Source organism: Pezoporus occidentalis, unplaced genomic scaffold, assembly GCF_034315485.1.
Source record: "Pezoporus occidentalis ecotype Australia unplaced genomic scaffold, CSIRO_AGI_Poc_V1 ctg63, whole genome shotgun sequence".
In the NCBI taxonomy this organism is placed as follows: domain Eukaryota; kingdom Metazoa; phylum Chordata; class Aves; order Psittaciformes; family Psittacidae; genus Pezoporus; species Pezoporus occidentalis.
The window spans coordinates 2,918,681-2,945,169 of record NW_026915977.1 but is presented as its reverse complement, the minus strand read 5'-3'; the positions used below and the strand labels follow the sequence as shown (position 1 = coordinate 2,945,169).

Here is a 26,489-nt window from a genome sequence, read left to right as displayed (position 1 = left end):
AAGCAAACCACATCACAGAACACCACAGCATCCCTGACTCTGTTGCACAAGAAGCTGCATCAGTGCACAGACTGACAGAACTGCAGTGCAGGGAGGACACCAGGATGCTCTGCAGTACTTGGGAAAGCTGCTTCTCCCAGGACAAAACACAGGATGTCCAGTATCAAAGCACATTGCCTCGGGTGCTGAGAACAGAAGGATGTGTCATAGTAAAGCTACTGTAATACCCTATGGACTTATCTCACACTGTGAAATATACTGTCCTAAATTTGCATCTGTCCAATTACTAAAAACACAGCAATCCAAATCTAAATCAAGAATACAGAAGAAAAAAGTGTTAATTTATTCACAAAAAAAAAGAAGGAAAAAAATCACCTTCCTCCTTCAGATTAATCACTTCAAAGGCTCACATTTTCTCAGGAGACAATTCCCAGCTCAGCTCTGGCAACAGAGCAGGACTGGAATTTGGCCTAAGCTAGTCTGTTGAGAAAGACCAAAGCAAGTTGCTCTGGAGAGAACAGAATAGGGGACTGTCTCCTCTCTTTCTTGAGGAAAAGCAGTATTTTAGATTTTACTCTTGTTACTTGTCTTCTTGTCAGTTCAAAGGGTTCCCATATCTCTCCTGGACGGACTTTTTCTTTAGAGTGCTGAGAACACATGAAGAGGTCAGGGCTTCAGCTTTCCTTCCTCAGCTTTTAGAAGAGCAGCGTACAATCAAAATGATGACCTAAAATCTTTGCTGTGGACAATGGTCCAGCCTCTGCTCCAAGCACAGAACCCAAAGTTTATACAGCTGTTACAGCCCTGAATTCTTTTTAGACATCAGTTTGAATCCATCATCCAGGATGGACCTCCGATTGCGTCTTAACTTCTTTTGTCTCTCCAGATAGATGACCACTCCAAGGAGGAAGCAGGCAAGCACGAAAAGCACCATTCCTACAATGGCTAGAGTGATGACTGTGGCCTCTATCTGCCCTTGAGCCAACTTAGATCCAAAAAGTGTTATCTTCTGGGACTCATCCTCAAGTGGCAGCTCTGAGTGATAAACAAAAAGATAGTTCCAATGAGAGCCCAGAATACCACCACTGAAAGATTCCAAGAAATATAAAAAAGGAGTAAAAGACCCAATGCAATCAAAGCAAGTCAAAGGAGACCTGATCACCATTCATCTAACAGACCCTCATCCCTAAGGTCACATATATTTGAGAACGAAGGGCTCTTTCCCAAATCCACTCTATTCTAGGACCTCACTGTCTCTCGCAGCTGTTCAACCCAATCAGCTAACTATTGCTATCCCACTCACAAGAGAAATAACCTGAGTTGTGTGGGGAGTCAGTGGCTGGGTTAAGAACAGAATGAAGAAAAGAACATTTGTCCAGAGCAGAGCTGCTCCAAGCTCTCCACCCTGCTCCATGCACATGGCTGTTGTCCTAACCACCATTATTCTGGTACACATGTTCAGTCATTTCAGTGGTGAGCCACTTGAGATCCTGAGCTCTCTTATGCTTCCACACAGAGGCAGCAGCCACCTTTTGAGAAAAGCTGCTATTTGCAGAGGTAACAACTGGTGATCAAGGATTTTCACCTCATGAGTATACATAGGCCGGTGCCTGAGCATGCTGTAAAGACAAATTATTTCATATTGTCACTACTGCTCTGACATTTCCTTTTCACACCCACTGAGTTGTGGAGAAAGATCTAAAAGTCAGGGAAATAAGTAACCACCATAAACTATTCAGACTTTTACCACTAGAAAACTTTAAAAGGACCTTATCTACTACTCTTCCCTGGTACTGCTCAACCAAATGCCTTCCCGCATCTGTTCTTTAAAATATCTGAAAGAGCCAGGGCATGTGCTTAGGCTGTTTTCTTAGGGGAAGAACAGTCCAGGAAGCAGATGTGCTTGTTTGCATGCTGACTCAGTCCCTTGAGCTAGTGATGATCAATGTGATAATTCTCTAAACCACAGTCACTGACAGTCCAAAAAGGGAGGACAACTAATCTAAGGTGTCCCTCGGGGTGTGATGGAACGGGATAAGAAAAATCACTTCCTTTGCAACATCCTCTTCCAAAGTCCTTTGAATCTCTGCCAGTTTCTAAGATTCATTGAAGATGAATCCATATACAGCAAGTACAACAGGATGTGAGGCCACTAAACTTTTTCACCTAACATGGTCAAAAAAGCCTAACAAGTACAACATCCTTATTTGTTATCATCAGAACACAGATTTGAGGACAGATTAACCTGGAACTTTCCCTCTTACCCACCAGTAGCCCAACCTCAGACTAAAACGCCAGCCAGTCTGAGAGAAGAGGCTGTAAGTGATGTTTGTGCTCCTCCCTTCTTTTTGCGTAGATTTAAATCTCTGTACTGATTAGAGATGCCCCTTTCTCTTCCACCTCACACACACACACACAGTATTTAGCAGTGCAACATACACCATACCTGCACTGTAGTTTACAGCTTCAAGCTCTGGCTCTGAAAGGAAACAAAAGAGGGTGAAAAAGTGTTGGGCTGAACAGGTAGAGGGTCACAAACATGGCATGCTTGGCAAGGATCAGGTCCACAAGCAGCATGATTTTCCAGAGCTTGCAGGTTTTGTCGTTTTGGGGTTTTTTGGGTTGGTTTTCTGGTTGGGTATGGTTTGGGGTTTGTTTGTTTTTTTCCTGTCAACATTTCCCTTCTTCACATCACACCAGGAGTGTTTTGTATTACCTGCTCCAAAAGCAGACCCACTCCCACCACACAACCCTTTACAGCCTTTGAGAGAAAATTTCTTGGTTTCAGCTGAGCTAGAGTTAACTTTATTCCTAGTAGCTGGTGCAATGCTGTGTTTTGGCTGATAACACACCAATGTTTTACACCGTTGCGCAGTAGCACTTAACCCTGATCATGGACTTCTCAGTCTCATGCTCTGCCAGTGAGATGGGGTACAAGAAGCCGGGAGGGACTAGAGACAGGACTCCTGACCCAAACTAGCCAAAGGGGTACTGAGTACCACAGCACATCATGCCCACAATATCAGCTGGGGGGAGTTACTTAGAAAGGACCTATTGCAGCTGAGGTCAGGTTGGATATTGGTCAGCAACTGTATTGTGCATCATTTACATTTATTGGTTTGGGTTCCCCCCCCCCCCCATACCCTTTTAGTTTTATATTACCTCCCCCTGCTATTTCCTTTATTCTAAGTATTATATATACTTGGAGTATTGTCCACAATTCTGGTGTCCTCAATATAAAAAGGACATGGAACTGCTGGAACAAGTCCAGAGGAGGCCATGAGGCTGATCAGGGGACTGGAGCACCTCCTGTATGAAGACGGGTTGAGAAAGTTGGGGCTGTTCAGCCTGGAGAAGAGAAGCTGTGTGGAGACCTCAGAGCAGCCTTCCAGTATCTGAAGGGGGCTCATAGGGATGCTGGGGAGGGACTCTTCGTTAGGGACTGCAGTGACAGGACAAGGGGTAAAGGGTTAAAACTTAAACAGGGGAAGATTAGATTGAATATAAGGAGGAAATTCTTTCCTGTTAGGGTGGTGAGGCACCGGAATGGGTTGCCCAGGGAAGTTGTGAATGCTCCATCCCTGGCAGTGTTCAAGACCAGGCTGGACGAAGCCTTGGGTGACATGGTTTAATGTGAGGTGTCCCTGCCCATGGCAGGGGGGCTGGAACTGGATGATCTTAAGGTCCCTTTCAACCCTAACTATTCTATGATTCTATACTGTACTTCAGTTACTAATCTGTTCTTATCTCAACCCGCAGGTTTTGAATTCACAGTATCACAGTATGCTAGAGATTGGAAGGGACCTCGAAAGATCATCTAGTCCAATCCCCCTGCCGGAGCAGGAACACCTAGATAATGTTACACAGGAATGTGTCCAGGCGGGTTTTGAATGTCTCCAGGGAAGGAGACTCCACAACCTCCCTGGGCAGCCTGTTCCAGTGTTCCGTCACCCTCACTGAGAAGAAGTTTCTTCTCAAGTTTAAGTGGAACCTCTTGTGTTCCAGGAATCAAATTCCTTTGATTCTCCCAACCCATCCTGTCCAGAGAGGAGGGAGGGCAGACAGCAAGTAGCTGCATGGTTCTGAGTTATCAGCTAGGCTTAAACCACAACAGAAAAGCATAAAGTCTCTGAGCATGTCATGGGCTAGCAGGGTTGCTCACTCACCCCCAGAAGGAATGGGGAGGGAATTGGAAGGGCAAAAGCAAGGGGGGAAAGAAAGGAAAAACAAAACAAAACACCCCCAACTTGTGGGTTGCCTCTTGTCCACCCTACCTTTGGAGTAAAAAAACATGAGAAGACCTTGGCCACTGCTGTGTGTAAGCACAGTTCAGCAATAGAGAAACCATGGGTGTGTTATCATCTCTGTTTTGGTAACAAATCTAAAACACAGCACCATCTGGGCTGCTATGAAGAAAATGAACTGTCACAGCCAAACCCAGTACAGAGCTACTCACCTTTAGGCACCTCCCAGGGTTTCCTGGTGAAATGAAAAGCATTAGGATGTGCATTTAGACTACAGGTAATATTCTCATTAAGAGCAATTACTGGCTGATGGCTGAACATTGCTTCTCAGACAGAAGCTAACATAAAACTTGTAAGAATAATGTAAGCATTGTAAACCCCAGAAACTCAGTTGTTGTTAATTCTAGCTGCAGGTATTACCATATTCAAAAGGAACATCTGAAATTGCTAGTACTTAAGTAATTACCTGTTACCATAAACTGGCTGTTTATGGCATGTAAGAGAATTGCAAGTGTGATACAAACAGAATTTAACAGCAGGAGTAGAAAGTGCTGTTAGATGTTTTACAATAAAAAAAAAAAAAAAAATCAAGGGTAGCTCCCTACCTGATCTAGGCAAGACTGTGAAGAGTATCTCCATCCCAGCATGAATGTGATCAGACACATGACAGTGGAGCAGCCACGTCCCAGGGTTCCCAACCAACATCTCCACCATTTCAAAGGTTCCAGGGAACAGATCTACAACATCTGCTCTGTAGCTTTTGCCATTCTGTCAAAGGGAAGGGAGGCTGTTATGTGCAGTGCTCTGTGCTTCTTTTGCGTTGCTGGAGAGCACTTCAATGCTACTACAGCTTTTAAAAGCTCAGAAAAAGAACTCCTGGCTGCAGCTGGGAAAGTAAACAACCTAATCCTAAAGGTCAGGTTATACATATCAGCACAATACAAAGGCTCAGCAAGTCAGATTTGGATGTGTAAAATCACACCCCTTTCCTATATGGGGGAAGTTTCTGCGAGGTCATTCAAGTTCAAGTCCAGAGTCACACAAGTGACTATACCAATGGTCAGTTTCTGCTTTATCACAAGAGGATATTCTTACCTTGTATATGAAGGTCTCGGCATGAAAATGGACTGTGTGGACATCAATCTCCTGACCCATTCCCAGCAAGTACCAGTTCACCAACTCTCCCTGGAACATTGTCAGCCCAGGCAAGTTTGCATAGAGCCTCCCATTGATTGCTGTGCAACAAACAACAAAGAAACAGTAGAAAAAGCTGTTATTGAAATGGTAATAATGTTGAACCATTTCAGAGGAAGAACATGCGCTGCAAGTTAGGTGCTACAAAGCTCATACAGCAACCAGTGCATCAATACTGTCTTGCATATCACACAATCCCCCAGAAGTTTGGCAGCGATTTGCATACAAGGCCATGCTGTAGCTCAGCTAAAAATCTCAAAAACTACCTCTTGCCGAAAACTGCAGAGGTGGTTACTTCTGAAAGTCACAACACAAAAATGGACTTTTTAGCCCAATGATCAGGAAATACGTATATATCTATATACACATAAATCTCTGAACAACTTACTTGAACAATGCAAATGGGTAAATCCTGCCAACAGGCAACCCTGTCATTCTGTGTCTCATGCTGGCTGCACATGTTACATGCTGATCACTTGTAAAATCACTACATGGCAGGACTTTGTATCATAATTAGCATAGCCAGAAGGAATACTGCTTTGACTGTAAATGCAGGAGAGGGACTGAAACTGTGAGCTGAATGCAATGGAAACTTTCATGCTCAGATGACAGAGGGAATAAGACTTGGACACAATCCAAGGGCAGGAACACCCATGTTTTACACCCAGATCTGCCACTGTCACTTCGTATAGGTCAAAAAAAGCATTAAACTTCAGTGTGTTGGTTTTGCTAGCCATAATACTGGTTTAACAATAACAACTTCATGGATATGTTTATTTGGAGATTCTCTGTATCACCCAGTCATAATGATAGTACACATAAGGAGATAATAGTGAAGAACTGTTAACTTCCAGGGAACTTGTTTTGCTGAGAATACTTTACAGATAGATTAGAGAGAGAAGCTAACATAAATATGTTAATATAGAGAAAGGTGTTCATCCTACTATGGTAGAAATGTAATTTACCATTTTTGGGTAATCTGCTAAAACAACCGAGTCACATATTGCAGCCACATAGGTTGGTCTATTTGAAATCTAAATATATTCTACTGGTCCCAAGACAAACCAAATTAAATTAGTCTGACAAGTTAATTTTACATTTGATTTTATTTCCTATCTCAAGTTAGACACACCAGATATTAACTTCTCTGGCTCATATCTTGCTACTTCTTTTGACAGGGACAACCATAATGGACAGCCTTCATTGTAGATCAAATCTTTGTGCTGTGTATGTGCTGCAATACTGAGAACATTCAGCTTAATTCTGTCCAATGCAAAATCATAAGGGCATTCACTAGGAGTCAAGCTCTTGAGTTTTGGGTGGCTGACCACTTAGAGGTCACAGAATCAACCTGACCTTTCTGTAGATAGTAATGGGTGTTCAGTGGGTGTCTACCAGGCATTACCATGCATTTTGTTGCTTTCCACAAATTTGTCATCCAGCAGGTTGATCTCCTTGTGATTTCCCTTACTGTAATGTTCCACATTCTCCTCCAAGTACCAGGATTGATTTTCATCAAAAACCAGGAACAGTAGAGCAAACTCCCTCTTTACATCCTTCCTGATCCCATCAGATTGCAGTGCCCCTCTCCGGCAGATCTTCAGGGGTCCAATCAGACCACTGTACATATCCTAATCACAGTGAAGGAGAAAAAAAACCTCGTAACTCTGAGGCAAAGATCTTCTCACCTTCTCTCTTATACACACTTTCATTTGCCTTTCAGCAACAGTATTTTCTGTTCCCTGTACCACCGCACTGAAAACAAACAGTGCTACCGGGTGTAAATACTCTCATTAGAACATCAGCTACCAAAGCAGAAAACCAGAGACTAAAAATGTTCTTTTAAATGCAAATCCAAAAGTCAAATATGAATGGTATCAAAATATTCTGATTGCAAAAACTGCAACTTGAGATAAAAGGCCAGTAACCTCTGGGTTGAATGTTACAGTTTATTCACAGATCCTCCTTGTGAAATCAGTGCTATAATTGATCCTAGCAATGCTCAAATCTTCCTGCTTTATCCATGGAGCCTAATTTTGGAGAATTTCTGCACTTACAGGTTAGCACTATGGCTCTCAAATAAAAGCCATGACTGACTAGGAGATGTTCTCATACCCTACAAATCACTGAAGGAAGGCTACCGTCAAGGAGACGGGGGACTTGTTTTATGAAGGTTCATGCTAGAGATAAACAAGGACCAATATCAGAACAAATTTGGAAGATTTTCTCTCCCAGGAGAATGCTGGACATGTCACAAGGTTGTTGCTCTACCTCGTGGCTGGGCCAATCTCCAAATTACATCCATCTCCCATTGTGTAATACTAGAAGGGGTGAAAAACATGTCTAATCAGGCCTTTCTGGTTCTACTTTCTCCTTTACCTTTACTGGGTCCACCATGGAATAGTAGATCCAAGGAACACAAGCTGAATCACTTGGCCCCGGACCAGATCTCTCAGGAACTTCCCATCGGTATGTCACAATGTCACCTGAGTGAGAGAAGAACCATTAACACCAGTGATACACCCATTCACCAGTTTGCTGAGCAGCATGCAGAACACCACAGAAAAAGTGCAATTTGAATTCTGATTTTGTTGGACACAATCTTCTTTCCCCAAAATACTGTGAAGCAGGATGAAGTTCTGCTCTCACAAGCAATGCAGAGGGGCCACAGGACTATAGACCGGTCAGCCTTACCTCCATCCCTGGAAAGGTGATGGAACAACTTATTCTTGACACCATCTCTAGACATATCAAGGATGAGGGGGTCATTAAGAGCAGCCAACATGGCTTTACCAAGGGGAAGTCATGTCTGACCAACCTTATAGCCTTCTATGAGCAAGTAACTAGGTGGATGGATGATGGTAGAGCGGTAGATGTGGTTTTTCTTGATTTCAGTAAGGCATTTCATACTGTCTCCCACAGCATCCTCATAGATAAGCTAAGGAAGTGTGGGCTTGGTGATCAGGTAGTGAGGTGGATCAAGAACTGACTGGAAGGAAGAAGGCAGAGAGTTGTGGTCAATGGGGCAGAATCTAGCTGGAGGTCTGTGACTAGTGGAGTCCCCCAGGGGTCGGTGCTGGGACCAGTGCTGTTTAATATTTTCATCAACGACCTGGATGAGGGAACTGAATGTACCCTCATCAAGTTTGCTGATGATGCTAAACTGGGAGGAGTGGCTGACACACCAGAGAGCTGTGTTGCCATTCAGTGAGACCTGGACAGGCTGGAGAGTTGGGAGGAGAGGAACTTGATGAAATTCAACAAGGGCAAGTGTAGAGTCTTGCATCTGGGGAAGAACAACCCTAGGTACCAGTACAGGTTGGGGGCTGACCTGCTGGACAGTAGTGAAGGGGAAAGGGACCTGAGGGTCCTGGTGGATAGGAGGATGACCATGAGCCAGCAATGTGCCCTTGTGGCCAAGAAGGCCAATGGCATCCTAGGGTGCATTAGAAAGGGTGTGGTTAGTAGGTCAAAAGAGGCTCTCCTCCCCCTCTACTCTGCCTTGGTGAGGCTGCATCTGGAATATTGTGTCCAGTTCTGGGCCCCTCAGTTCAAGAAGGACAGGGAATTGCTTGAAAGAGTCCAGCGCAGAGCTACAAAGATGATTAAGGGAATGGAACATCTCTCTTATGATGAGAGGCTGAGGGAGCTGGGACTCTTTAGCTTGGAGAAGAGGAGACTGAGGGGTGACCTCATCAATGTTTACAAATATGTAAAGGGTGAGTGTCAGGATGATGGAGCTAGGTGTTTTTCAGTGATGTCCAGTGATAGGACAAGGGGCAGTGGGTGTAAACTGGAGCACAAGAGGTTCCATGTGAACATCAGGAAAAATTTCTTTACTGTGAGAGTGACAGATCACTGGAACGGGTTGCCCAGGGGGGTTGTGGAGTCTCCTACGTTGGAGATATTCAAGGCCCGCCTGGACAAGTTCCTGTGTGATGTACTCTAGGTTACCCTGCTCTTGCAGGAGGGTTGGACTAGATGATCTTTTGAAGTCCCTTCCAACCCTTAGGATTCTGTGATGCACACACTATCTGATGTCAGCACACAGATTTTTTTATCTGCCAGCTTTGAGGATGGAGCTGATCAAAGAAATTCCATTTCTCTTCAGTACAGATAAAGCTTGAGATGACTTTTCATCTCTGAAGTATATTTATGATGCTCAAATTCATTTTTAAGATTACTATTTTGCATATTAACAGTACATTTCAGAAAGACGAGGCCTCACTGAAAACTTGTTTGTTGCTTAGATAGCCTGCACAAGTTGAAGTAGACCAAAAATTACACCAATTGGCATCTGGACCGTGAAAAAAAAAAATGGTGATTTCAGTCAGCATCCTGGCAAGCAATTGTGCATTTTGTGTATTTCATATTACTGTGCACATCACAAAGTATAGGTCCCAAAGAAGGGCAGGCTTCCCCATCACAGGCAGTTAGCCCAGAGCTACCAAGGACTGAGCTGTGAACTGTCATCACCCTTCTTCCTAGAGACACTCCACCCGGTGTGGGGGATAAGGCTGCACACAGAAAGGTTTGTGCTACAATCATCCTAGGTGTCAGAGCAGAATATGAATCCCAGGGCTGCTATTTCCACACAAATGGTACCACTAAACATAGATGAACTCAAAAGACCACTCTTGTTCAATTCCAGTTCTCTACCATAAGAAAACAAGTACATCTAAGCCTGCCTAAGGAAACCAGCCTAGCCATAGGCTAAATTAGCTTTGTTAACTCATACAGGAATATGGTTGGAGACCAGTGACTTACCCGGGTTTGCCACTTGTGGCTGTCCCATCTCTCTTTCCAGAACCCCATGTGCATGAATGGAGTAGGGTCGCGTGGCATTGTTCTTGAACACAATGTTGAGAACATCTCCCACTTCTGCCCACAGAAAAGGCCCTTGAGAGAGGAAAAGTGTACTCTGAGACTAGCAAAAACTGTCAACATATCTCGAGGATATTCCCATATCTCACGATGTATATTTATTTGTCAATATATTTATGACATTCCCCTCCCTCTTCTCTACCTCCCAAAAACAGAATTAGAGGCTGGTCTCAATTCAAGTCTTAAAAAAAAAAACCAGACTGAGTTTCACAGTGACAGAAGTGAAGGTTGTTATGCATTTTAACTGTACCCAGTACAACTAAGGCTTGATTTCTGAATACTGCTATGCTAAATTTCACACCATGATCATCCCTTGGTGCTGGTTTAAAAAACATGTGGCAATATTCAATTTGGCCTGACAAGCGTCACAAATCAGAACTGCAACCTATTTTGAATGGTATGCACTGCCTTAGCCTTACTGCTCAAGCACCACTCAGTCCTAGGTTCATAACACATTGCTGTGATTCCATGGACCGATCAGTCATTGCAATGTACTCCTCCAGTTGTCAACATCTGCCCGCTTTGGCCCCAGAAACATTTCTCTCACAGCAATAGATTTTCACCTACACCTCTCAGGGTGCTCTCTAGAAGTCAGCAGTTATTTCTGTCCTACAGTCAGAAATGCAGGTGTGAAGAACGCTTTGCCTGAGACATGAAAATGTTAGAGGTATGCATGAGAATCCATGGTTTCCTACAAGCTGCGTTCAGGACCTTCTTTACTGCTATCTCTAAAGCTATTAGATATGGATAGGAGACAGTCTGAATTCCTCCTCATTTAGCAGACACCTAAATAAATAGGAGGCCTTCAGACTACAGCCTTTAGGCACCAAAACTCTAGAGTCCAAGTCCCACCACTGTGTGAGTGGAAAATATACCCTCTGCACATACCCTTACCTAGTATTCCCAGGTGCTCGTCACCATTTATCCTGGCCTTGGGAGTCTGGAAAGTTCCATCGGTGTACTCCCTGTAAACTGCCTTCTTGTACTTGGAGCCAAGCAGTCCATTCTCGTTGCTCAAAAATACATCGGCATAGCTGAGAAATGCAGAGTGAGTGCTGAGAGACCCAAAAGTTCAGGGGCAATCAACAGCTACCTTGTGGCATTGGGTTCACTAGTGAATGGGTTTCCTGAGACCTGCTTTGGCTGCAGCTCCAATCAGCAGCACCACCAACAGTGCCATATGCACCAGGCCACAGAATGGCCAAGATACCTAACAAGGTTCACCACAGTCTACCCAGAGTATACCAAGAAACTTTGCCAAAGGGTTTCCCAGAAGACAGGCTCTACCTCTCTGCAGAATGGTTGTGCCGTTCCCTCTCCCAGCTCCGGTCAGGTGCATAGTCCCACACCACCTCCTCTGCCATGATGTAATAAATCCGCACAGCCCTGTACTGATGGGCAGGAGCAGGATCTCTTTTTCCACACTTGGAAACGGAGTAGCGTTCCCTCATTCCAGCCTGGTAGTGATTGCTCGTCTGGCAGTAGATCTCAAAGATCCCTGAGGGAGGCAGTATGAACACAGAGATCAGCTACTTTCAAAGATCCCAGGAAACAGCTGCTTCCCATGCAGAGCCTGTGACATGGTTGACATTGGTATGTGTTGTGTGTATGGGTGTTTGTTTAGGGAGCTTGGTTGCCACAGGCTGAGATTAAAAGGGGCTGTTAGAGAAACCAAGAAGGAATGGCACAACAAAGTCCTACACAAAAAAAACCTCAGAAGGCTTTCTTATGCAATAAGCAGCTTATTAAAAGGGAGGAAATCAGCAGAGTAATATAACCATGCCTCCACTGCCAAGATGCTGTTGAAGTAAAAGATCTAGCCTGCAAATGCCAAAGGGGAGGAGACAACTGGCAGCTGAGGCCATTGCATTGCATAAGCAAGACAGTATTGTGTGCCCTCCCTGCAAACCGGGAGGACTGGAGTCTGTCAAACATGAATCTCCACAAGTCATGGAGAGGGGAGTTAAGTTCTAGCACTGTCTGCTCCTTTACTGTGAAAGGCATGTATGCATGTTTCTCTGGGTTACAGGCAGCAACATCCATCAGGGCTGTTACCACAAATATTAACTAGGAAGTGGCAGCCTAGAGAATCAGTGTGGGACAAGATCCTGTATCTCCTGTTATTCTCCAGAATCAGAGCAAATGCAGGAGCTGTGGCCTCATAAATGGGACCAAACAGGATCTAAAGCACAGCTCACTCTGTAAGAGTTTATAGAATCAGCCACAGGAGCAAACACCACAACAGGAGACTTTGCCTTCTGCTAAGTTAGATGTGCAGGCACTTACCATTGTTATCAGGTTGCATGAAAGCAGTAGCAAATGTGTGGGGGAACAGATTGGTTGAATCTCTCCGCATCCCATTCATCTGCAGAGTGTTTCCCTGAAACACAGCTCCATGAACATCTGCTTCACTGCCCAAGCCCAGAAGGTGCCAGGTCACATTGTCTCCTTCACACACATTTAGCCCAGGCAAGTTACCAAACATAATTCCATTGATGGCTGCAAAGGAGAATGCAATTGATTCTCTGCAGGTAAGAGACTCATTTTGTGCACATGCTTTGACAGGGCAGGCCTGGCAGTGGAAGTGTAGCTTTCTTGTAATTCACCCTGAACACACTCAGGACATACTTCAAGACAGCTGTGCTTCTTGTTCCATGTCCCACCTGCTGCCTCCAGCCTCACCTGATTTCAGGCCAATACAACACAGCCATTTCAGTTCCCCAGCTCAGTCTTTAGGTGAGCACCACCCCATGTTTTGCAGGTTCAACCCTGCTGTACACAGAACAGCATCAGGCCATACCATGCATCCTGTTTGACTCCTTGAAGTCATCATCCTCTTGCACCGAAGCCTCTTCCATCCTCAAATAGTACTTTATGTTTGCATTTAAATACCAGCTGAGGTTCTCGTCAAACACACTGAAGAGAAGGTAAAATTCTTTGTCGATCCCTTTCTATAATTACAATAAGGCCTGTTAATTTTTAAAACTCACCAACTATCTTTACAGTTAAGGATGTTTTTGCCTGGCTACCATGTTCCCCACTGAGGGCCAGGGCTGTCCCTTTACTCATGCTGAATGTCCCTCTTTTGTTTCACAAGAGATACCACTTGTGCTTTTCCCATGTTATTTCACACAAGTGACTAGCATCAATCCAAGGATAACAAATCACTGCCTCCTTTCCCCATCCCTATGTTTAAGTGTGGTTTTCACCATCTCTCCAGATCAGACTAGGGAATCAAGAGCCCAGCCCATGAGGCAGGTAGATGACTATATTCCATGCCTCCTTTCTCCTACCACAGGCCTGGATGGGGATTTTTTTTTAATTTTTTTATTACCCTAATCCCCTGAAAATGTTCAGTCTCCTAAGAGAAGAATTGTAAAGCATGATGCATTCCCCCACTAAAAGAATACCCCCAGTGTTGTCTAGATTGTCTCTTTGATATCTGTGGCCTCAGCTGTACCCGGGAAGACACTGCAGAGAAGGCTAAGCCATTCTGAGTGCAGCACAGAGGTGCATGAGAAGTGGCCATGCACCTTTCCTAATTAAGCATTCATTAAAGGATTGACCAAGATCATGGAATTTCTGCTCCAGTTGATTTTTTCCCCATCCTACCTTCACAAACAAGTCTGTTTTCAACACCTGAAAATCTTTTATCATTATCACAGCTCCTTCACATAGTGGGATGTACATTTTCATGATTGCCTGCTCAGAAGAGTCACATTTTCACCCTGTGCAACATGCTGATCTCTTCTGCACTCCCAATTTAGCCACATCATGCCACAACTAACAGTCAGCTCTTCCAGGGAGGCTCCTGTGGAAGCTGTTTTCAGACTTCAGACTTAGCAGCCACTCCCTGATCTACACCACAAGGCAAGCAGGATGGCAGTTTTCCTGCTGCCTGCTGTTTTTCACAATAAGGCTCTACTAATCTGTCTTGCACTTCCCAGGATATTAACTTATTGCCTTCCCTACATTTACTGACATGAGCAGACTACCCAAGTAAAATTCCAAGAGGAAGTACTGGTCACCCTCCAGATTTCACCTCTCCATTAAAAGCATAAAGACTAACATAATTTCCAAAGGTTTTGTTTTTTTGGTTGTTTGTTTTTTCTTGTAGTCAGCTCTGCTTGCAAATGAACTGATCTTGCAGAAGAAATGAAGCTCATCCAAACCTCAAAGCATTATACCACTCAAACAAAAGAACAGAAAGTCTTTGTAATGTTTTTGAGACTGCACTGATTATTCCACATGCCTCTGAAAGCAGCCTGCTATGCAAGTCTCAGGACAAAAGTTAGCTATAAAGTCGTAGCCAATGTACAGTTCAGCCAAGTTCATCTGTGAGTTTTTAAGCAGAGCCTAGAAACCATTTCCAGGGCAGCCCTGGGGAGCCTGGAAGACTAGACTTTCCCATATGAAAATGTCTGGTGCATTGGGATGCACCAGCATTCCAACATTAACCTGATTTGTTGCTTTGATTTTACTCTGCTGGATTCATGCTACTACACATCTGTTCTCATTATGTTCCCTGATGTTTGGCTGTTGCTTCCCTTCTCTACAGGAAAGCAAAGAACCTGGTAAGAGCACAGCATGAAAACTCCTTTTACCTGTTTGCTGTTCTCATCCAAAGTGCCTGGCTTGCAGATAACCAGAGGCCCTACTAAGCCCGAACTGGGGTCTTTGATGGGATTCACAGCCGAGCTGTACATCCAGGTCAGGCATGGAGGGTCACTGGCCGTGGGCCCAACATGCTTTGGCACAGTCCAGCGGTACGTAAAGTTGTGCAGTGGTGCAACAGAAACCCCATTCTCAAACAGACCTTTAAAACAGAGATTGGCATGGTTATTCCCAAAGTCCTTGTACAAGCTTAGTTCCATCTTCTCACCAGCTACATTCAAACTGGGTTTTACTTCGTTCATGTCACTTAAATACCCAGCATCTCTGAAGCATGACATGGGTGTAGTTAAGGCGCACAGTGATCTGCTCTCAGTACCATGTAAATTTCCCACCACACCATGGCAGAGGTGGGCATGGCAAGGGGAAATAAAGAAGCAGATCCAGCTGCATCTGGGGAGTTAAATATTGGAACCGTGTGGTTCTCTAAGCTGGGGTGCACTGGGCACACTCCTCTGCCCAAAAGGTCTCAAACAGCTAGAGATGATCTGAGCTTTGGTTTACAGTTTTCTTCTCAAAAAAAAACCACACAATCTCTGGAAGTATACTCCCTCTGGCACCCTTCCTGGGCACCAGTTCAGTGGAAAGACTCCTTCTGCAAGGCTGCAGGCAGGCTCAGAGGACCAAGGTGGCTTGTACCTAATTCCTGACCACATCCAGTCCTTCACAGCTGCAGAAACTCTCCAGCACAGAGGAGGTATGGGATGTGTAGCCCCACCACCAGCATTAACATTGAATGACTCAAGAAAAAAAGAACCACAAACCATCATGGTACCGCATCCCTTCCCATGCCTTCCCATAGGACACTCCATGAGGCTGGATGCTGAATGGCCAGGAGGCTTTGTTAACAAACGTCACCAGGATGGTGTCTCCAACTTCAGCTTTGATCACTGGACCTACACAAATTGTAGAGAGCATGTCAGCAACAGAGCAAGAAAGAGCAAACCAAAGCAGCCAGGACCACTTTTCACCCAGGCTGAGCGAGCAGAGGATGCAGAAAAGGCAGGCACTCTACATGTTGGCACTACTTGAGGCCCTTCAGCCCTGACAGCAGGAACAGGGACTGACAAGAACTGCTCTAAAGTACTTTGGGTCTGCAGGAGAACTCAGAGAGGCTTCAGACATTCATAGAATAAGTAACAAAATGGCCAAACGTGCCAAAACACCCTTGGGAAAGGCCCATGTCTCTCAGTCACCTACAAAAGGCTTACCCAGCCTTCTAAGACATGTGCCCTGGGCAGGCAGCTAAAGAGGGGTGTGAAATGCTCTAATGCCACCCCTACCTGTGAGCCACTGCCCCTGCCAGCTAGAAAAGAACTGTGAGTCTTAATACAACAATCTTATCCTTCGGGCCTTACTACTAACCTCTGAATACTGCCCCAGTAGAAAAGCGATTCTGTCTATTTTACCATTTCACATCCTCTGCCTGTCCCACTCACTCTTAGGTGTGACTACTGTAAAACACCTCCTCTGCACCTCTCACTGCACCATGAAATGAGAGCAGCTACAGCCAACTGGTACCCCTGATATCACCATCAATCTCACTGACACTGAAAGCAGATTTGTTTTGCTGGACGATTCCTACCAAGTATCCCAAGGTGTTTCTCTTCTTCTGACTGCTGCTTTTCCTCACGGAAGCTCTCATCAGTATATTCCACATACTTTGCCTTCCAGTAGACTCCTCCAATTCTGTAAGGGCCACGCTTGAAAAACTGCTCACCAGGGCTAATTTAAAAAAGAAAACATCACGCAATTTCTATGCATCAGTCCTGTTCTCCTGCTCAGTCTTCCCCACGCTCCTCTGGCAATGTCAGCAGCACCTCTAAATCAAGAAGCTTTTCAGACAAGGACTGCATCACCACTTTGGAACAAGCACAGCTTTTCTGTGAAGCTTTTTAATCCTACAGACTCATCTACCTACATGTTCAGGGAACACCTCTGGCCTGCAGTTGGGTACAATGGCACAGATCTGAACAGCATCTCAACACGAGATACGCAAGACAGGGCAGTGAACAAAACCGCAGTGCAGAAAACAGGCTGTAAATGACAAATCCTCCACCATCACCCTCTCCAAACACAGACATAACATGCCTTGCAGGAGACTCAGCTTAGCTGCAAGGCCAGCTCACAGGTATAAGGAGCTTTTCCTTCTAAATTCTGCAAAAGAGTTGCTATTTGGCTTTTGGTAAATCATTAATCACTCTGCATTTATACTTCAGATATATATATCTGAAAAAGGCATATCCTCTTCAACAGTGTCCTAAGGAAGAGAGGGGGAGGAATGTCTTTGTTTCAGTTAGACAAAGCCTGAATGGGAAATCACCAACTGATATCACAACTATGTGACATGTGGGAAGGATGTTGGAGAGGTCACTACATTTGATTTCTCAGAAATTGCTTGCTGCAGAAAGGCTACACTGAAGCGTATCTGCAGGCTAGCTCTGCCACCCTGTGTCTGCTGCAAGATGTGCTTTCCTAGTAGTTTGGCACACTTCTACTTGAAATCACCCAAAGTGCCTAGTACTGCTCTCAGTACAGTCTAGCTACAGCAGCCTTCATTTCCAGATGGGGTGATCTGCATTCCCAGGAATTCCATATGAATTGCAGGTAGGTTTTTTGGTAAGAAAGAAATTCCACATTTTCCTTAGCAGCCTCCCCATCACAGATCAGAAACCCTCAAACACTGCCCCAGCCCATTAGCCTCTTGCTTACCTGCCTTCCTCACTCAGCCGTTTTCCACTGCTTTGGTCGAGTCCTGAAGGGCCATAGTCCCACTGCACCTCCTTTGCAGCTATGTAGTATTTCCGAACTTTCCCCTCCAGGACGGATGCTGGAGATTGCCGAGAACAGGGCCGGACTTCATACAGTGCTCCCATCCCAGCTGTTCAAGACATGGTGGAGGAGGACATAACACGCTTTACCCCTCTTAACCAGTCTGACCAGCAATGAACAATCCCACCTTCCTACCATGAACTGGCCATTTTCCTTTATTGTCCCAGAAGGTGATTAGATGGTTCTCACAGCAAGGAGTTTGCGTTAGTGAGCAGAACTTCTTAACTGCATTCTATGCAAGTACGGGCAAAGAGCAAACAGAGCCCTCTGCTGACCTCATGTACCATGGTGTACCATGCAAGTGCCTTTCACAGGGACTACAGATTGAGGCACTGCCTCATCTTTGCTTTCTGCTGTACCAAATATTGTCTTCGTCACTGATCAGCATAGAACATCATACAGTGGTATAAGCCATGCCCAGGAAGTCTGGCCCACACTTCAATAACCAAGTCATCCCAACTTATACAAGGCAAGGAATCACCCAATTCATCTGGGTCATTTTCAGTGGGAATGCAGCGCAAAGCACTGTCCCCTACCACATTGTGCATCACAGGGCTACACCGGGACATAAAACAGAGGCTGCAGAGTGCAGGACATATTACAACCTCTGCCTTACCTTCTATGTGATCATTGACCTGACAGCTGAGTAGCCATCTCCCAGGGTTACTGGGGATCATGTCTGCTGTAACAAAAGTGGCTGGGAAGAGGCTGGCCACATCTGTCCTATGGCCTCGAATATTGAGCATTTCTCCATGGAAGTAGGCTGTATGAACATCAATTTCATTGCCCATCCCAAAGAGATGCCATGAAATATAATCTCCAGCACACATCGTCAGCTCAGGGAGGTTTCCAAACACATAACCATTAATAGCTGCAAAACCAAGCAAGCAAAAATCAGATTAGAAAAGGGTCCTTCAGAATTTCTGCCAGCAAATCACAGTATAGATCTGTTTGCAGGATGGACCTAACAAGAACTCAACCCCCACTTCTTGTTCTGGAGAGCACAGCCCTACAACTCATTCATAAAAGAAAGTTTATTCAGAAATCTCCAAATTACTAACAAAGGCTCCCTCATGCCAAAGACTAAAGGAAAATAACATTTTTTCTGGAGTTGGAGTATCCCTGTGACATTGTTCACTTAGCACAATCTCTTAGAGCTTGTTGTCTCCCTTCTCCCTGGCATACAACAGCCAAAAGTGCATTTCAAGATATCAGAGCACCAACACCCCTGGAGCATCTGGGCAGAGTCTGTGGCTTCATGAACGTGACACTGACCATGCATTTTGTTGCTTTCTTGAAATTCCTCATCATCTTTGTCTACCAAGGCTGGATCTGTGCAGAACAATGCTATGTTTTCATCCAGATACCAGCTTAGGTTCTCATCCACCACACTGAACATCAGAAAGAAATCAATGTCTACATCCTGACGTCTTTGAGAACTGCCAGTCAGCATTCCTAGAGTGAAAGAAAGGATGTATGAATATTCTTCCATGCAAGAAAAGCAGTCATCAGCACATGGATTAAAACATCAGTAGAAGAGTAACTCTTATCACACAAATTAGACAGGTGCTTTCCCCAGCATCCTAGCACAGCTCATAGCAGAGTTCCAACAAACTCACTCTTATCTTGTATATCCCTGTTACTACACTTCTCACTCCCAAGCACCTCTGCCACTGCATGAACTGAACCACACCACCTTCACCTTTCCTGCTGAAATCAAACAGTCCCCAGTTTTTAACACATAAACTGGGTCATGGACAGGATTCCTGCTTTTAATATGGATTCAAACAGCTCCCAGATAAAGAGGCGTACAAATTCACCTGCACAGCCACTAAGGGAGCAGGACAACATAATGACTAGAACAAAGTCAGAACACAGGCTCTGTCTTTTCCACTCATACTGCATTTTCCTCTGAAGCTGCAGCTGCCCACTAAAGTATCTTCTCATCCCGCTCTTGTTCAAATCACAACAAAAATCCTATAAAGATATAGAATGAAGCTGCAACCCTCAGCTGCTTTCTCTTGGAGTTTTTACCTTTTTTGCATGTAAGTAATGGCCCAATTAATCCAGATGCAATGTCCTTTGGTGCATCAATATGGGAGTGGTAGATCCATGTCAAGCAGTTTGGGTCATCAACAGTTGGGCTGTGATCTTCAGGGACAGTCCAAGTATAGGTGTAATTCCCTCCTGGGAAAACAGCATCATCCTTCTTCTGATCCTGGGGGGACATATCGGGATACAGGGATCCTAGAACAATTGAGCAACCACAACATCCATTCAAGAAGAGCAGAGGTGCCCACACATAGAATCATAGAATAGTCAGGGTTGGAAAGGACCTTAAGATTATCTAGTTCCAAGCCCCCTGCTGAGCTGCTCTCAATTCAATACAGTTGCACATAGATACTTGGTTAGCAGATTTCAAAGTGACACTCACCATACCAAGGCTGATACAGTATTTAATCATGATTCCCTAAGACAGACTGAGACACAGAGCCACTGTAAGGTAACCTTCCCAGAAAACAGGACAGCACAGAGTCAGAAAGATGATTCCCATTTCATCTCTTGCTACTTTGCCTTCAACCTTCCAACATGCCCCAGTCAACCTCTCTACAATTTTTAGTGTTGCTTCAAATAGCTGTTCTTTAGTCTCATACTTCACCATTCTTGTGAGCCACCTGAAGCTCACACTCATGATTCTTATACTACAGCACTTCAAATAATGAATACAGCTCTTTTCCTTCTTCACCACTCTCCCACTAGCAAGTTTTGGAAGTTCTAAAAATAAAGCAAGCCACACTGTGTACTGTAATGCCCAGGTCAGTAAATTACTCCTAGACCCAAGAACCTGCTAACACAACAACAGGTAACCTCACTAAACTATTGCTTTCCTGCAACATAGCTTTGGGCTAACCAACTCTGTGGCTTTACAGACATCTTTCCACAATGCACACTTCTAAGCTGCCAGTAAGAAAAATCTGCCTCCTTTATGGCAGTGCCCCATTTACCTTCAGAGTCCTTTTCGTAGAAAACTCCGTGAGGATGGATTGTATATGGTCGACTAGCAAAGTTTCTTAGGTGTACTTTAATGGTATCCCCCACTTCTGCTCGGATGATGGGCCCAAGGAACCCCAGCCAGTCAGGTTTAGGAATCTCAGTGGTATATGTAGCGTCTGTGTGCTGCTTATAGACAGATTTCTTGTACGTGCTTCCCACCCTGTCTTTTCCAGGCTGGAGGAATTTTGAGGCCTTGCTGTTAAATTCAGAGAAGGGAAAGGCACCATGAGTCATGCATTACATAAAACAGCTGGTTGATAACACAGTGGAGTGACAATGACACACAGCCTTCCCAGATAAGCCTGAAAGCTTTGGTATTACAGAGGACTGTTTGCGCTTTCGTGGCATTTCCAACTAAATCACTTGAGGGTGGGGGAGATCTCCTGAGCTCTCTGACCAAAATGCAGTCTAAAAGATGATTTTCTACTTAACAGATTCCAAATTATTTCTTTTAGCAGACAGAATGGCAGACAAGTCAGGCAGATACGTACCCAAGATGTAAGCACCTTCCCGAGTTAAAACCTCATAGAGGTACTAAAGTTCAACTCATGAGTACATTTGCACTTTATGGCTATCTTAGTAGATAAGAGATGAATCATGATCCAGGCATTATCAGGAGAGCTAAATGAGAGCCAAGGTTACTCCCCTCATTTCCCATGCAGTATCAATCACCCTGCCATAATGTAAGTAACCCTGAAATACAGGCAAACTAATGTTTATCTCTCAAAGATGAATAGTTGAGACTAAAACATGAAGCATCGACTTTGTAACTGAAAATTGTGAAGGGCTGGGCTCTAGTTGTACAACACACAACTCATCCCTTTGTAGTCACGCTTGCAGCCACTACTAGCAAAGTTTAAGATAAATCATACTTTTAGAGTCCATTTCTTCCCAAGAAAATAAAACAACTTTTCAAGCATTCATATTAATATCATTCATACCAGTATCACTTTGTTTTCTGCAATCATTGCATAAATAAGTCTAATTGTTTGCAATGACAGAACAGTTTTTAAATTGCCAAGTTTAATGTCCTTGAATTTCATTCTCTTCTCTTCATGTACTATGAAAGAAAGCAAACAAAAACCACTACATTCATTATCACTGCAGGAGTCAGTGATAACATCTTTATTAATTGTGAATTAACCCTGTGAACTATTTTAAGTCCATTCAGTGTCTCCAAAAAGACTTCCACACTAAAGTAACAGACCTTGACATTTTTCTGTGAACTCCTCCCATTCCTGCTGTGCTGTTTTGTTTATGAAAGATAAGTATAAACTTCAGTGTTATTTATTATGGGAGGTGGGGGTAAATGACAGACCAGGTCAAGAAATATAGGTTATTCACCACAGAAAATGGGATGGAGGGAAGGCACAAATGCCTTTAAAAAGATGTGGAAAGCTATGCAAAAAAAAAAAAAAAAGAAAACAAAGAAAAAAGCTTAATGTTTTGAAAACAGAAACTAAAGCCTGTTTCTGTAGTGACTCAAAGTAATTACTGCAGTTTCCAGATTTACTTCAACAAAACCAAAAGCGTTTTTCAAACAACCTCTAAAATTACATGCAGGAAGGTCCATTAAGTCTAATGCTTGAAATTCCATTCAAACCAAAACAAACCAGTTCTGTGAAATCATTTACATGAAGGCGAAAAGTCACAATGCCTCAGGATATACAAGCTGATCACCAGCTGGAATTAAGAAAAATGAAACCCCAGGGCAGAGTACTGCACAATGGGTTCTATTATAGAGTACTTGCACTCCCCGCTGGTGTACAGGCAGTGGATGTTCCATTAAACTGATCATTCATTTTCCCCACTAATACAGTTTCTATGTTCCTATGTGTCCCAACACTATGATAAAATAAGTTAACCATTAAGCTCATAAAAATCAGACATCAGATAGTTTTTTTGCTTGCTTAGATGCCTCAGAATACTTCCCTGAAATTACTTACAGAATTACTATTTCAAGTCAGTACCAGACTAAATTCTTATAGAAGCAAACATACGGGTTATGTGTGATGCTTTGGTTAGCAAGTACATTCTTCCCTGTTGGAGCATAGTTCCAGTCCACCTCATGGATCCCCAGGTAATAGACTCTAGTGACACCTCCAGCAAATGCAGGTGACAGCATGTGGATGTAAAGCAGCAACAACCAAAACAATCCCATCATAGCCTGAAGTGAAGGTGCTTTTAGAGGTTACACCTATTTGGGAGAAAAGAAAAACAAAGGTAGTGGAATATGATGACATGGTTTGAAGGTACCAGACACTTTGCAAGGCAAAAATCCTGCTGGGATCATTATTCAACGTGGATTGAGAATATGCCATGCTGATCAGTCCCCAGTACAAAACATTGTTTCTCATAACAGATTAACCTTTGTGCATAGTTTGCTTCCAAATGCTTTGTTCCACAGTGCTAACAGAATACTAATTCAGTAAGCATTCACACAGCAGATGAGGTGAACAGATTTATAGCGAGAGCTATGTTAGCACCTGTAAATGCCATATACTGTGTAACTGTCATTTTAGGGCAGCAGTGTCCTGAGCAGAAAGTGCCATACACAGGGGAATTTCAAGTGACTGGTTTTTCACTGCCTCTGATACCCCAAATCATCTTACAGGACCACATACAAAAGGAAATAACCCTGAACAAGTATCTTTGTATTTTAAGCTGCTGCCAATATCTATTCCACTAAGCCACTTGGGAACATATGAGTCAGTCACTATGAAGTAATTTTAAATTGTAACTTCTTTAAAGACAGCTCTTAACGAGTGATCCTCTGTAACCCAGGGAGTGCATCCTCACGGTGGGCTGCTCAAGGCTCTTTGCTTAGTCTAGTTCCATTAAACATTTTCCCCATGATTTAGATCACAAAGTAAGGACCTTACTCATAAAACTTCTAATCAACACCAAGCTTAGTGTGAATAAGCACCAGGAATACTCTGAAGAGAGATCCAGGGCAAGCTGCAGAAAGTATCTGAAATAGTCAAAATATATCTCCGTGAATGCAAGAGTAAAGAACTACATACATGAAGGAGAAGCTGATGCAACACGGAGCAGCAGAATTACACCAAAATATAAGAAAATAGCTTAGGGTTAAGATGGATGACAAACTAAACCCACAAGAAATCTCATCCAGTGATATAATTAACAAAGCTGGATGCAACTGATAATGAAACTTCAATCTAAAACAGACATCCAGCTCTCGAGACACAACAGCAACTTGGAAAACATTCAGCAGAGAGAAGCAGAAAGCAAAAGAACTGGAAAAATGTGACCTTGCAAGAAAGCTTAAAGGAATCAGTTTTCCTTAATTTCAAGAAGATGGGGATGGGGACATAACACCATATCAAACAGATTTTTTCTTAAGAGCTAATCAATATTTATTTTCCCCCATCTTTGGTAATAAACCTCATTTTTTTATGTTGCTATTTGCAGCAAAACTGGATATTCTGTAAACTTTCAGCTAGCATTACATCACACTAGAACAGCTTCCCCAGAGAAGCTGTGAAATTTCTTCCCACATCCAATACACAATACACAGGACTCAACCCCAGTTCATGACAAAGTAGATACCTTCCAAACCTTTATTTCTGAGTTCCAAACATGCTGTAATACCCCCAGAAACTAATGATGATCAAGTAAAACTAATTCCAAACAGTTATTAAATTGATAATTTGAAAGAAAGCAACTCTCAATTTGGAAAAAGAAATCTCCCTTCCCAGAAGGGGGATGTAGGGATCTCTCTAAATCCAAGATGATTTTAATCCATGTTTCTGCCCAAGCAGTTGCACCAGCAAGCCCTTCAGGTCCTGGTCACACACCCGAAGGAACTCAGGCATGGAACAGCCCTTTCCCCACAGCCCAAGCAGAGCAGGGATGATGGCACTAACCTCAGCAATCTCAGTCCCGGCTGCTGGTGCTCCAGAAACCACTCCTGCCCACGGGAAGGTGAGGTACCTGCACTGACCAACTCACTGCACCAGTAAAGAGGTTTCAAAGCAAGGCATTCAGAAAGCTTCACCCATGCTGTCTCACTATACTAGCAAAGGGCAGTGGTGACAGCAACAAGGAAAGAGAGCTGGCAGCACCAGCCTGAAGCCTCCACACCCTGCCGGGAAGGGCCAGGGGATGAATCTGACAAAGAAGTAGCCTTCTTGTCACTGAAGGCCAAAGTACACAGGAGCAGTTTTCCAGAGAAAGCATACCCAGTGCATGGGGTGACCATCCTCAAGGGAGCCGCTGAGCCCAGGGCGTCAGTGTAGGCTAACCTTTATGTCCTCTTACATTAGTGATATCTGCAAGCAACATCAAATCCTAGGAAAGGGCAAAGCTGAGATTGTAAACCAAGTGTAAACAGCAACTCTTAGAGCTGGTTGCAAAAGCTGCCTGCTGAGACAAATCCCCCTGTATCAGCCCAGTTTCCTGCATGTTGGAGTCCCTATCAGAACATCAAAGCTGCACACAGCAGCATCAGGATACATAACAGAAAACATACTTGACCAGAAGTCACAGGAATCTAAATGACTTGTGAATGTGCTCTGGCACTGAAAAAAGCGAAGTATGAGGTCTCCAGGGCATCTTTATTGAGGCTTTACAAGTAGTCTGTGGGGACCCCAGGCTTTTTGTTTGAGCATGACACTGCACATATACCTCTGAGGCAATTTTAGGAAACAGCAAAGCACATCACTGAATCTTCACTCAGTGAAGGCTCAGCAGGCTACAGTGATTCTGTTCTCACACTCTCTCTACAGCAACTAATCACCATTTAGTCACTCTACTAGTACAACATAAAGGAAACCAACAATCTTATTTATTTTCTAAAAAAAAACAAAACACATTAGTTTTTCTTTGCAATACATGCCTTAAGGAAAAAGGAAAAACCCAAACCCAACTTTATATCACATTCATCCCTGAACCTTTATACTTTACAACAGAACCCTTGCTCCCAGGACTTCCCCTCGCCAGTTCTCCAATAGCACAGAAATTACAAATTAACAGAAGATTCGACTTCAGTTTATGTAGCAGCCAACCAGCTTCCACTGACCAAGGCAGAGAGCCTGAACGCTCGCTTCTTCCCCGACACGAGAGAAGGCGGGAAGGAGCTTGTCCCTTACGTGCAGCGCGGGCGGACACGGGGTCTGCTGGCGGCGGGACCTCGCGGAGTGAGGCTGCACCGAGCCACAGCGTACAAAGTCCGTACCGTCAGCAGGCGCTGCCTCGCCTCCGCCCGGGCCCCGCCCGCACCGAGCCACCCCACTACGCACCTCCGGGCTGAGCCCCGTCGCACCTGCAGCTGGCCCCGCCGCGCTCCCCCGGCGCACACGGAGCCCGGACTGCAGGATCGCACCGGACCCCCGCCCCACCACAGCGCGCCCCTGCCCGTCCCACCCAGCACCGCTGTCCCGCAGTGTGCCCCGGCCGGGTGGGGGGCTCAGCCCCCCGGGAGCGCCGAGCCCCGGGCAGGCCGGCTGCACGTACCTGCCAGGCGGGAGCGGGCGGCCCGGGGAGCGGCCCCACCAGCGAGCGCTCCCCAGAGGCGCTTCGGGCCAGGCGGGGCCCTTTAAAGGCGCCCGCGGAGTCACGTGGCCGCGCCGCGCTCCCCCGGGAGCAAAA

At 44.5% G+C, this 26,489-nt stretch overlaps 1 protein-coding gene across 3 annotated transcripts; it reads right to left on the bottom strand.

Annotated features, from left to right (window-relative positions):
* Window positions 1-338: 338 nt before the first annotated feature.
* HEPH (hephaestin) lies at window positions 339-25,939 on the bottom strand. Of its 3 annotated transcripts, XM_062640025.1 has the most exons (21): window positions 25,921-25,939; window positions 22,880-23,076; window positions 20,831-21,075; window positions 19,860-20,072; window positions 19,101-19,280; window positions 18,442-18,696; window positions 17,706-17,874; window positions 16,579-16,718; window positions 15,758-15,889; window positions 14,927-15,138; window positions 13,123-13,273; window positions 12,609-12,821; window positions 11,610-11,820; window positions 11,217-11,356; window positions 10,206-10,337; window positions 7,818-7,924; window positions 6,844-7,069; window positions 5,340-5,479; window positions 4,850-5,012; window positions 2,447-2,479; window positions 339-1,035 (listed from the first exon to the last, which is right to left on the bottom strand). In XM_062640025.1, the coding sequence occupies exons 2-21, from the start codon at window positions 23,041-23,043 to the stop codon at window positions 797-799; spliced, it is 3,465 nt and encodes a 1,154-aa protein (XP_062496009.1). In that variant the 5' UTR covers window positions 23,044-23,076; window positions 25,921-25,939; the 3' UTR covers window positions 339-796. The 3 variants fall into 3 exon arrangements, with proteins under 3 accessions (XP_062496009.1, XP_062496012.1, XP_062496011.1); XM_062640028.1 differs by lacking the exons at window positions 22,880-23,076; window positions 25,921-25,939 and having other exon boundaries at window positions 19,860-20,043; window positions 20,831-20,970; XM_062640027.1 differs by lacking the exons at window positions 339-1,035; window positions 2,447-2,479; window positions 25,921-25,939 and adding an exon at window positions 4,073-4,479.
* Between the last annotated feature and the right edge of the window lie 550 nt (window positions 25,940-26,489).